This window comes from Agrilus planipennis, unplaced genomic scaffold (genome assembly GCF_000699045.2).
Source record: "Agrilus planipennis isolate EAB-ADULT unplaced genomic scaffold, Apla_2.0 scaffold53, whole genome shotgun sequence".
NCBI lineage: Eukaryota > Metazoa > Arthropoda > Insecta > Coleoptera > Buprestidae > Agrilus > Agrilus planipennis.
In genome coordinates this window covers 1,476,898-1,490,349 of record NW_020438880.1, presented here as the reverse complement: position 1 = coordinate 1,490,349, position 13,452 = coordinate 1,476,898, and the positions used below count along the sequence as shown (strand labels likewise).

Sequence of the window (13,452 nt, the reverse complement as noted above, 5' to 3'; positions counted from 1 at the left end):
ATCCATAATTCTCTTTAAGATTAACTACAATAAAATGACTGAACCTAATTTATATGGCTATCTGACATTATTGAAAAATGATACACTTATTCACAAATATACACTTGCCCCGAAAAAATGGACAATTGGAGGTGGATTGTCAAACAATATTCGTTTTTTGACCGATGATGATAGACTTCTGAGCACCCAGTGCGTTATCATTGTACAAGACAATGGTGTAGTAAGTGGTCAACATAAATTTCTTTGTGCTATTCTATTTGTCTATGACTGTAACTTGTTGTTTTATTTAAGGCTATTCTTAAAAACAAAAAAGCAATGGTTCCTATTACAGTGAACAAAAAAAAAATAAATGCATCTAAAGTTCTTGAACCTGGGGACATTCTTGAAATATCAACTAAACAATTCTTGTATGGAAATGATGTTTTAACTAAAAAGGTAAGTATGTCTTAATTTATTATATTATTTAACTTTATATTTTTCTAACTAAGATATTGTATAATCATAAAAGATATTCGTATTTAGTATGTAGACAATGCAGACTTTTATCTTCAGTATCAATACAATTCCTCTAGACAGTTAAATGATATCCTATATTTTTTTCTAAAATAATGCTGTCTACACCTCAGACTGATTGGAAACCCACCTCTACATTTTCTTAACCTGAGCTAATCTTCGCATTTTCTTAAAACCAAAACATCGCACATCCTTAACTATTTGTGAACAGTAATCTAATCTAGGCCAACCTCTACTCTCCTGTTTGTGTTTCTAATATGTCTAACCACCCGCTCTAATTTATACAAGAGCTTTTTCAAAGCTGAAATCCCGTTGGATAAACATAAATTACACTTTATTATAAAAAAAAACTTAATTTCTCTGTTTTGTTTCAGAAAATTAAAGAGTTATCACGTAATATAAAACAAGGATGTATACTGAAGTTCCCTTCAGTATCAAAACGATCGAGAAATTGGAAAACTTCATCTAAAAAATTAGAAGCAGCAAAGTAAGGATCTATTTGGTGATAAACTTTTACAATAGCATGCAATAATATTGAGAGTGTATTTTTCTGTTTTTGCCACAAGATTTTTGCAAGCTTAAATTGAAGTCATTTTTCATTTATCACAATAGTTCATAGTACTACTATATAATATTGTTGATATAATACATAATATTTTATTTTATTACAAAATCAATCAAGTAAAAATATGAAATATAATTGTTTACTTACTCGATTCTCAACTGAAAGAGTGCTTATGCACTAATATAGTACAAGGGAATGTGGAGACCAGAACTATGTGTTCACATATGAATTAAATGATAATTACTAAAACTAAGTTTATTTTTAACTCTTTTTAGCCTTTCAAATAAAAATATGGAATTTAATTCTGAGAAAGTGACACCAGATAAACTACTTCCTACGAAAAAAAGTCAGTCAATAAGGTATGTATTACATTCTCTCAATAAAATAATGAAACTGAAATAATTTCTTTTTTAGCACCTCATTTTCTAAAACACCAATGCCTGATAAATTATGTGCCAAACCATCAACAAGGTATAGTACAAAATTTTTATTGTAATATTTAACATTTAATTTTGCATTTTCTTATCTATAGATTGAGTGTTTCAACAGGAAAAATATATAAATCTAAAAAACCAGTAACAAAACTGAACAAAAATGAAAACTTTTCTTCACATATTCCTGTTTTGAACAAAAACCCCATATCATTAAATGCTACTTCAAGCAGAATCAGAAAAAAAATCTGGCTGGAAGATGTTTTTGATAATACTGAGCCTGCAAAGGGTAAAGATAAGAAACAATCAATCATTAAAATTAGTTCAACTGAATCAACGCCTCTTGAACGTACTAATAAGCCCGTACAAAGTACACCACAATATTCATTAAGAAAAAGAAGCAGTTTTCAAAATATTGACTCCTTTATCGACAATTCCGTCAACGATTCAAGTTTCCAATTAAACTCTTCCTCAGTATCTAATAGGAACACAAGTATGCAGAAGATTATTAAAAAAAATAGCGTAAACAAAGTCACTAAAATTCCAGAATCATCTTTTAAAGTAAGCTACGTTTTGGATACTCCTGTTCCTTCTGGAACACAGAAGCTTAGTAAATCCTTTGTATTTAGTCCGGCGATCAAGACTTCTAGGAGAGTATCAAGAAGATGCACAACTGGAATTAAAAACCGAAGTTGTAAAAAAAATGAAAATGCTAACAAATCAATTAATCTTCCTACAAGGAGCATAAAGTTAAAAAGTTCACTTAACAAGAAACTGTTTTCAAGAAGTGAAACAGTAGAAAATTTAACAGAAATTAAAAGTGAATGTATCTCTAATAAAGAAGATGAGGTAAACCCTGAGTTAAGGAAAAGTCCATCAAAAAAGTGCAAAAGATCAAAAAGATACACTAATAACCAAATAAATGAAAATAATATAAAAATATTAGAAGATGCAGTGAAGCCAAGCTCAACAAATATAAGTAAAATATCTATCAAAGCCCAGGTAAATGATGATGAAGAAATATTGGCAGAATCTTTTGGAAAGGAGTTGAACAGTAGCATAACTCATGAGAACGAATCAATGGGAATTAGAAGGTCAAGTGAGTTGAGTAAAAAACACTCAGAACAATCAAATTCCTTTAATGATATTAAAAAAGAAAGCTTTGAACAAAAAATAGATACATTAACAACAGGACGAAGATCAGCAAGATACAATATTAAAGAAACCAACAACATTTCAGAAAATACATCAGTTTCTGATTATTTTGAACAAGGCAGTTATGAAGAAGATATAAGCACAAATTTTAATGTTAACACTTCTTCAAGTTCTGATCAAGGTAACTCAAAAACAGGCAGGAGACAAGACAATTATGATAAAGAAGATTTCTTACCAGAGGAAAACCTAGAAAACACAAATCAAGTATTAATTAGACGCAGCAATAAACAAGCAGTGGAAGAGTTAGAAAAATCAAATTCATTTCATGATCATAATCAACAAAATATAAAATCAGGTGAAAATATAAAAACAAGATACAGTTTAAAAAATGCAAGGGATTATGTAGGCGTTTTGGACTCATCAAATCGTCTTAACTTAATGAAAAATATAAGTCTTAATGAAAGCGCTTTAAAAATAAGTAGAAAATCAGGCAAACGTAACAGTGACCCTCTTATTTTCAACAGATCTGAAGAAAAATTAAAACAAATATCCAATATATCTTTGTGTCTGAGGAGATCCAATGATTACAACAGAAATCAGTCAAATAATGATGCAAATAAATTAAATATTTCTGAAGAAATCACGCAGAAATCTCCAAATGCTGTAAGAGTATCCTCAATGATAAAATTCAGTCCTATCACTCCTGGTATTAGGCAGAAATCTAGAGCATCAAAGACACCTACACCTACTGAATCAAAAAGTAATAGTTGCAATACATCTGTTAAGATTCCCTACAACAAAATTGAAGATGAAAGTCTGTTTTCTACAAGTACCGACAAAGAAAATACATCGGCTACTGAAGTAACAAAGGAATTGCATTCACCTGAGGAAGTTTATCGAACCCCCGATTCGATTGTCAAAATTCCTAAGCAAATACCAAAAACACCTAAATCAAATGTAAAAAGTCGTAAATCTGTTTTCTTGCAAGATTTTGAACATAATAAGTTTAATCCAGATAACTTGGGAGGAAACGAAACTAATAATGACACCACTATTGTAGAAAGTAATAATATGTCACAAACGCCAAAGACTCCAAAATCAAATCGCAAAGTTCGAATCTCAGATAACATACCAATTGGACAACCCAGTATTGTAAAAGATTTGAGAAAGAGCATTGCAAGCCCTGAATGTAATTTTAAAAATAAATCCAGCGAAAACGAATATTTTCAATATTCGGATCATATCTCATCAAAATCTCTTGCATCAATAAATGACTCGTTTATGCAAGAAACGGAAAAAACGCCATATTCGCGCACTAAGAGATCATCATCTCTTGCACAATTATCTCCAAAGTCTAACATAAAAGCATCAATAAGGAGTAATCCTGCAAATGTTTCAACTCCAAAATCAAACATAAAAATTAGACATTCTGTAACCTTTGAAATAACAACAGACGATTTACAGAGTCTTGCACAGAGTTCTCTAAGAGAATCTAATGGCGCTGTTAATCAGAACAAAGTTTCTAAACCTAAAGAACGTTCTTTAATTGCTTATACAGAAATTGGAAGTGTTAAGCAGTTACCCTCAAAAAAGAGGCAACGATCTAGCATACATATTTGTCTTCCAGAAAAAAGACAAAAAATAGATGACGAATACTTAGGTAAGATTTAGACGTGTTTCATTTTCACTTTTTATTTATTTATTTGTTTGCAGGCGTTGAGAATGATTACAATCAACAAATGCTACAAGATATTTCAGTGAGTTTCTCTTCTTTGCACTTGTTATGCATGTAAATTCTAGATGAAGTTTAATATAAATGTATCTTGCAGAATGACTCATCCTTTGATAATTGCATCGATACTGATGGAAAAACTCCGACTCTCATTGGGTCTAAAACATACGCAGCACAAAAACGTGGATTTACAGATTCAAAAGAAAATATTGAGAAGTGCAAGAGGCGAAGTTTACCCAGTGAAGTATTATTCAGTCAAGAAAACAAATCTCATGATTATACGAACGACAATGAGTATTCTTTCATATCCAGCACAGACACGTCGTCGATATTATTCGAATACCATCCAGCCACCAACATAAATAATCTTTTGGTAAACAATATAACATTCAAACCTGAAGCTTTGAATATAAGTGGGGTCGTTACACTAACACCTAAAAAAGAAAAGTTCATATCAACAAGAAACTCCAGCAGTAATACAAAAATGCCGAAATCTAAAGATGGATGTAATGAAATTTCAGCAATAACTAAAAACTGCAAAATACCAGAAAATGAGTCTGAAAAAGGTCATAATGAGCTTGGAAAAACAAACATTGTTTCAAGAATAACAAAAAATCAAAAAGAACCCGTGAGCAGCTATGTAGATAGAAAACTTTTCAAAAGTTCAAAACAGCAAAGAGAGCCAGCTTGTAGTTATGAAGATGTCCGAGGTGTTAAAAAACTGCTAACAACCCCAAAACAGCAAAGAGAACCTGCATGTAGTTATGAAGATGTCCGTGGTGTTAAAAAACTTCTCACAACCCCAAAACAACAAAAGGAACCTGCATGTAGTTATGAAGATGTCCGAGGTGTTAAAAAACTTCTTAAAACTCCGAAACAACAAAAGGAACCTGCTTGTAGTTATGAAGATGTTCAAGGTGTTAAAAAACTCCTTACAATCCCGAAACAACAAAGAGAACCTTTATGTAGTTACGAAGATGTTCGAGGTGTTAAAAAACTCCTTACAACTCCAAAACAACAAAAAGAACCTGCATGTAGTTATGAAGATGTTCGAGGTCTTAAAAAACTTCTTAAAACTCCAAAACAACAAAAGGAACCTGCCTGTAGTTATGAAGATGTTCGAGGTGTTAAAAAACTCCTTACAACCCCTAAACAACAAAAAGAACCTGCATGTAGTTACGAAGATGTTCGAGGTGTAAAAAATATTTTTAAAACTTCAAGAGAACAAAATGAACCTCTGAATAGTTACGAAAATATTGAGGGAGTGAAGAATCTGTTCAAAACACCAAAACTACAAACAGAACCCCCAAACAGTTATGAAAATGTTGAAGGAATAGACGAACTGTTCAAAACACCTTTGTTAGTTGGCTCAAGAAGAATACGCAAAAATACTGAAGACGATAATATATTAATGTCTCAAGAACAAAAAATAAAATCTCTAAATAAAATAAAAAATATAAGCAACACTCCTTCAAAATCATTAAGTGAAAGCGAAGATGCTGAAAAAGATGTAATGTCTTTGAGGAGAACGCGGAGGCAAATTAAAACAAAACAATGCGAATCAAGTGAAATGATAGCCGAAGATGATAAAATCCTTCCTAAAGAAATAAGAATACTAAGAAAAAAAAATGTTGAAACTTCTGCTGGTTTAAATACAGAGAATAAGATTGAATCTACTGAAACTTCCACTAAAAATACTAACAGAAATACTGAAGTAACTGAAACTAAACATACGAATGAAGATTCAAGGGTATTCAGTAATGATGTTCTTAAGCGTACCGTTAGAACCAGAAGGGCAAAAAATGTCGAAACCGATATCGCTGATATCACGGCTCATGAAGAAGAAATACAAAGATCAAATAGGAGAGCACAGAAAGGAATAAAAAAAGAGGAAATACTGAATGAAAAACCTAAAAGAGCGACTAGAAAACAAATAAAAAATGAAGAAATTAAAGATAAACGTGAAACATCAAACAAACAGTCTAAAAAAGCGTCAGATGTTACAGTTGAAAAGGACATTGAGAAAATAAAAGAAGAAAATATTAGCTTTGAAAGTGACAATTCTGAATCTCATAAAAACGTGATTACAAATTTAATACAAAGTAATCGGTTTAAAAGAAGAAAAGCTCATCTATATGAAGAGGAAAACAGTCAGCTAAATGATGTTAACATAGAAACTCCAGCAATAAAGAATGAAATATCTGATTCTGTTAGAAGGAGACAACCGAAAAGAAAGAAAACCGAAACTTCTGAGATTGCACATAATTCTTTTGAAGATATTAAACATGAAAGTGACGTTAATTCCAATAATGATGAAAATATGGGAGCACTACAAAGAAAACAGTCTAAAAGAAAGAAAGCTACTAATCTAAACGAAATAGAATATGATACTTTAGAGAGCATTAAAGATGAAATTGATACCTCTGATGATAAAAATGAGGCAGCAGTAAGAAGAAAACGACCCAGAAGGAAGAATAATGATGTATGTCAAGCAGAAACTGAAATGCATCTTGACGATGTAGAGGTAGGACGATCTTTAAGAACAAGACGACAAAAAAAGGCAGCTACCATTGACATTGATAAAACTGAAGAATACAAGAAAAGCGTAGATAGCCTGAGTGCAAAGAAAACAAAAGTTGCTGTTATATTAGAAGAAGAACAGCAAGCCAGAAAGAGTAATCGCACACCTAAAACTAGAAAAGTTTCACCTGGAAATAGTGGCAATGTTAATAATAGTCCTATTACAGTGAGAGAAACGAGAAAGAAAACGAGACGAATTTTAAGTAAAGATGAAATAGAAGCTGCATCAGAAATTATGCCTGAAATTGAAAGGAAAACTAGAAGAGCTAAAGCAACCGTAAAAGTGGATGACGAAATTACACCAATCAGAAAATCAACCCGCCAACGGAGATAAAAGGCATTATTTTAGCATGCATTTTACTGTAGTTTATGTCAGTAGTTATACTTACATTTATTTTATATGTTTGATTTTTTTTAAAAGTTATAAAGTAGTTTAAAACAAATACGTGTCTTTAAATGGTATTAATATTTTCAAACATTTATAAAAATATATGCTGAGCTTATTAAGACCTGGGTTTAATGTTTTTTCACAAACATTTTATTTTAAGGTAGAGTATATTGAGATTACTATCTGTTGTATATTACACTATAGGCACGTTCGAAAATTTAAATTTGAAATAAAATATTGATACTTCCTTTTTACAGCAATAACTTAATATTTACTTAACCAGAATTGCGTATAAGTACTTTTCGTAATGCGTTACCGTTTCATTATCCATTATTTTTGTAATGGGTGATGGAAACATTTGCTATTAATAATTACTATTGTTTAAAAAGTATTTTTCAATAATTGATAGCTCCATTACTCTTAAAAAAGAGTATTAGTGCGAATTCTTTCCATTACTCATAAAAAAAAGTATAGTCAATTGTACATACACTGATTAGTAAAAAAAAGGGTAATGGTTAGTGGAAAAAAATTCTATTAAGTACTTATTGCAAGAATTGGATAATGTAATTGTTTGAATCTGTAAAATAATGAACATATTCATCAAACAAAGCACTAGAGTACTAGAGATACATATATAGAGAAAAACATTTTAGAAAAAAATTAAAAAAATATCACTTAAGCAAATGCAGTGTATTATTACTTAAATCTTATAAGTAGTAGCACTAGAAATACAAAATAAACATATGTGCTTTTGAAATGCTTTAATTTGCCTTTAGCGGTGCAAACCGTAATAAATTATGCTCATTTTTTACAAAATATAGAAATTACAAAAATAACTCAACAGTAGATTAAACAGATATTAAAAATTCCAAATATTTTTATTATCTTTACAATTATACTTCTTAATATCACATTGCCGAAATTTCCTTTTACATATCTTACAAAATAATGTTTTACACATATCCAATATGCAAATTCTACAATATAAATGATTACAAGGAATTTCATATACAACATCTTTCATATTACAACTTCTACATTTTATTTCGTGATTATATTGTCTCTCTTCTAAATCAGTTGTAAATCTTATAAAATTCTCATTGTTCATTGTTTTTTCAATTAATTTTTCTAGCATATCACCGCTGCTCTGTAAGTTATCTTTTTTATCATCACATTTTGCTTTTTTATTGACACTTAACTCATCCTTTTCAATTATATTATTTTCTATTTGCCTTTTCAAATAATTGGGAGCCCCCAGAGTCCTTTTTAATGAATATGTTTCTTTTTTATGAGCATTTTCTAACAAAAACATGTCGATACGACTTTTAAGAGAACCATTAAAAATAGGTTTCTGTCTTTCTGTGAACTTTTGCCCTGTAAAAGGGTCTGAAGGTTGTCTTCCTTGTGATGCTTCCACAGCAATAAATTTTTCTAATGTACTTTCATCTACTGTGTTTCCACTTGGCAAAGTTACAGGAATTGACATTATTTCAAAAGTTAATGAATCTAAAAATTCATCTGGAATTTTAAAATCCTGCGTAGGTAATTCTAAGGGGGTTTTTGAACTTGAATGTACTGTATTTCTGTTTGAAATAAGATGAGAAACTGTTTGAAGTGTTACATTAGAACAAAGTTTAGAAACTTTACCCCATATCTCAAATTTACTTAAACAAGGAACTGATTTTTCTGTACGAAATATTCTCAATCGCACTGTGTCACTAGTTACACCAAAATTAGATGACTTAAAATAAGTAATAATGTAATTTTGTGGTATATTATGTGGAAGATTATTAGCTGAATAAAGTCTCTTATTACAAAAGATCACTCCATCTGCAGTTACATTTGCATGTCCAATAGATAAAAACTGAGTCTTCTTTTTTATAAAAATTTCAATTCCTGTACTTCTTTGAGTCCCTATAACTGTTCCAATTACAATATAATGTATATTTACATCACAAATTGTTATAAAATCAACTTCAACTGGAGGCTTTACAGTGCTGTAGGCCAAGAATCCTCTAGATCTGGTAAGGAAATCTTCACTAACTAAATTTGATACCTCATAATTATCCACTGCTGGTATAGAGCAGTTTATCTTCGGATGTAATTTGGGATTAATGAAATTTACAGGAGTCTCCATGTTCATTCTTTTCGACATAATTTAAACAAAATATAATTGTCTAAATTTATATCTAATTAGAGAAAAACGAGAGTAGTAGGTAGTTAGTTTTTCTTCTCATCTTTTTTAGTTGCCTTTACATTTTATCAAGTACGATCATTTTTAAACTAGCTCACTTTTCTGCCTTTAATAATATAGAACTGTCAACTGTTTCTTGCTATTTTTCTCACATGTTGGGTTTTAATTTCTGTTGAGTGATACTTGAAGATAGGGATTAGATATGAAGCTTCGTTTGTCTGACATTATTTTTGAAAGCATATTGAACCTATACTAAGAAACAGATCATATTGAAATCAAATATTCAAAAGCCTACATATAACCTATGTTTCAAGTACACATGCAACCATCGACGTTTACTAATGGACATGTCCAGAATTGTGATACAACAAAAGAAAGAGATGGAATGAAGTTTCGGATAATATCCATCTCTCTCGCGATAGTGCGTAAGCGTGTCATGAAAGAGATAGCACTAGTCCGAAACCATACGCCATCCCCTCACTTTTTGAAGCAAGAAATTATTACAACGAAATATGGCAAAGGCACATCCATTAATGTATGTCTATGCATGCAACAGTCGTATGAATCTAGCACCCGAAATAAATAATTCTCTGATTTAAACTTTACCAATAAATGCGCATAATTTATTGGTAAAGTTCGAATAATAAGAATATTTATACGGGTGCCAGATTCACAGAACTGCCAGCAGACAGTTTTTTTAAGAAACATTTATTTAGCTGATTTTGATTATCTATGAACCTATAATTATGACATTATTTTGACACATTTTATCTATGATTTTTTACCATTGACACTAGTTTTCTATGTAAATATGCATTAGTCTGTGGTAAATATGTTGGTTTTAAAAGAATTTTGTTTTGTTTATATCTGTTATTACTTATTGCAAATGCAGAAGTGAAATATAAGGGAAGTAATTGAAATTGAATTACTGTTGTGAGGACCATGAATTGTTTGTTTGCGTTACTTTAAAAAAATAAAAATAAGAAAATGGCCCACACTGGTGTTCCTGCCGGAAAACGCAAAGAAATATATAAATATGTAGCCCCATGGCCTTTATATAGTATGAATTGGTCTGTAAGGCCAGACAAGCGATTTAGATTAGCTCTAGGGAGCTTTGTTGAAGAGTATAATAACAAAGTTCAGGTAGTATCATTAGATGAGGATACCAGTGAATTTTCAGCAAAAAGTACATTTGATCACCCATATCCAACTACAAAAATAATGTGGATTCCTGATAGTAAAGGAATTTTGCCAGACTTATTAGCAACAAGGTAAACAGTATTCGTTATTTTAATTTTATATACTTCAGTCAAAATAGAAGAACGTAGATATGTTTAGACAGAAGTAAAAATGAAATTCTTCTATAAAAGATCCAGTTTTATATACAATGGTTACATATTTTTAATAATTTACCTTTACTTTTATAAGTTTCTATTATTATTTTTTTATAGTGGTGATTACTTAAGGGTATGGAGAGCAGGGGAACCTGATACACGACTGGAATGTGTGTTAAATAATAACAAAAATTCAGACTTTTGTGCACCTTTAACAAGTTTTGACTGGAATGAAGTAGATCCTAATTTAATTGGTACATCCTCTATTGATACAACTTGTACAATTTGGGGCTTGGAGACAGGACAAATATTGGGTCGTGTAAATCTTGTGTCAGGACATGTTAAAACTCAACTTATAGCACATGACAAAGAGGTTTATGACATAGCATTTTCAAGAGCAGGAGGTGGGCGTGATATGTTTGCTTCAGTAGGAGCAGATGGATCTGTAAGAATGTTTGATTTAAGACATCTTGAACATTCTACCATTATTTATGAAGATCCTACACATACTCCATTGTTACGGTTAGCTTGGAACAAACAGGATCCCAACTATTTAGCCACAATTGCGATGGATTCATGTGAAGTTATTATTTTAGATGTCAGAGTACCTTGCACTCCTGTAGCTCGATTAAACAATCATAGAGCATGTGTTAATGGGATTGCATGGGCTCCACATTCAAGTTGCCACATTTGTACTGCTGCTGATGATCATCAAGCTTTAATTTGGGATATTCAGCAGATGCCAAGGGCAATTGAAGATCCAATATTAGCCTATACAGCTGCTGAGGGTGAAGTCAATCAAATTCAATGGGGGGCTACTCAGCCTGATTGGATAGCTATATGTTATAACAAATCTTTAGAAATACTTAGAGTTTAAGAGCATGAAACCATTTTGGTCAGAAATATTTGACTTTCCATTTTTATTCATTTTGATGTGTGATTCAATCATAAGAAAGAATTTCGAGATAAGCAAAAAGAGTAAAAGTTGCTTACGTTTATGTTTGGTACTGTAATGACTAATTAGAAATATTTTAAACTAAGCGAAGCTTTAGGGTATGAATTATTGATAATAAGCAGCACACTGTATACTTTAGTAGACCCTGTAGAACTGTTTTTTATGAATGTTAATTCGTATTTAATCAACGTAACAATTAATACGATTCAATCACAGCCGATTTCATACACTGTACACAATAATTTCAAGTTTATGAACGAACAGGCCACATGATTACAAATGCGGTTTTAAATATTTTAAAAATGTATATTAATAGAAAATATGAAATATGATAAGTTATAAAAGAAGAGTGAATGATGATAATATTAAAATTTTTACTTGTAATTAGTTGAATATTTTAGAAAATACTACAAATGGCGCAGTAAACGCCATCTGTAGCACGATGCCACATTTTAGGATTACGTATGCTCGAACAAGGTCCACTTGTGTGGATATCTACTTGCTGAAAACGAATCTCGGCGTAGCCAACCTGAACGTGATAGGCACGTTAGCTTAATCGAATAAAATAATTCGAAGTGGTCTGTATTCTGTCGAAACTGCCAGACGCGGATCGCGATTTCGATCTTTTTGAATCTCATACAGACCACTTCGAATTATTTTATTCGATTAAGCTAACGTGCCTATCACGTGGAGGTTGACTACGCCGGGATTCGTTTTCAGTAAGTAGATATCTACATAAGTGGACCTTGTTTGAGTATACATAATCCTAAAATGTAGCATCGTGCTACAGATGGCGTTTACTGCGTCCTTTGTAGTATTTTCTAAAACGCACTGTTGAGACACCAGGTAAAAGTTGGTCTGCGTTCTTTGAATTATTTCACTTCGTTGAATATTTATTGAGGACGTCTGCATGAAGTATATTAGTTAAAAAAAAAAAGCGAGTATTAACGTAATATCGCCAATGATGTGTGATATCTAACCCCGGTAACGAACAAAATTTTCGTAAAAATTTTTTGGAATAATATATATATTTAGTAGAACTTTTTATATAAATTCTTTTTATAAAAATGTTTCTGTCATCTTTCTCTTACTCCCTTTTCCTCTCTTCAAATGGTGTGAAACTTTTCGGTTTCACATTTCCGTTGTATTGACGAAATTAGTCCCACATACCGGGTGATAAGATATTATACATTATAAAATGTAATGTAATATATACACTTGTCTCTTGTTAGATTTAAGCTAATTTAACTCGTTAATTTTTTATTAACGAAGTGTGTATAATACCTATAATCCATTATGATAATGATTAGATTTATAACCGTGACAAACAAATGCTTTTTGAAAAAGTTTGTTATAGGTACAGGTATTTATTATCTACAAAAAAACATAATGGTCTAAGAAATACATAAATGCATTTAAGCGAAAATAAAAATTGTTTTATTGAAGTTATCCAAAGAATGAAAGAGTCAGTAATTTGGATATATTTTTATATTAATTATATACAAAGCAGTTTGCACGATAGAAACATATTTTTTTACATTATTTTTTACTTGAAGTTTTTTGATTCACATCAGCTTGTAATGGTTGTATTGCTTCTGGTGGTAT

General features: G+C 31.0%; 3 protein-coding genes across 3 annotated transcripts; 2 read left to right on the top strand and 1 right to left on the bottom strand.

The window, feature by feature from the left end:
* LOC108733104 lies at window positions 1–7,429 on the top strand. Its single transcript, XM_018464157.2, has 8 exons — window positions 1–220; window positions 292–435; window positions 888–1,000; window positions 1,354–1,437; window positions 1,493–1,549; window positions 1,611–4,324; window positions 4,378–4,421; window positions 4,494–7,429. Exons 1-8 carry the CDS (start codon window positions 35–37, stop codon window positions 7,308–7,310), a joined length of 6,159 nt encoding a protein of 2,052 aa, XP_018319659.2. The 5' UTR covers window positions 1–34; the 3' UTR covers window positions 7,311–7,429.
* Window positions 7,430–8,072: 643 nt separating this feature from the next.
* Window positions 8,073–9,957, bottom strand: LOC108733142 (RING finger protein 37). The gene has a single exon (XM_018464203.2). The coding sequence runs from the start codon at window positions 9,517–9,519 to the stop codon at window positions 8,224–8,226; it is 1,296 nt and encodes a 431-aa protein (XP_018319705.1). The 5' UTR covers window positions 9,520–9,957; the 3' UTR covers window positions 8,073–8,223.
* A 400-nt stretch (window positions 9,958–10,357) lies between these two features.
* Window positions 10,358–12,279, top strand: LOC108733107 (DDB1- and CUL4-associated factor 7). Its single transcript, XM_018464160.2, has 2 exons — window positions 10,358–10,829; window positions 11,010–12,279. Exons 1-2 carry the CDS (start codon window positions 10,546–10,548, stop codon window positions 11,767–11,769), a joined length of 1,044 nt encoding a protein of 347 aa, XP_018319662.1. The 5' UTR covers window positions 10,358–10,545; the 3' UTR covers window positions 11,770–12,279.
* Window positions 12,280–13,452: the final 1,173 nt, after the last annotated feature.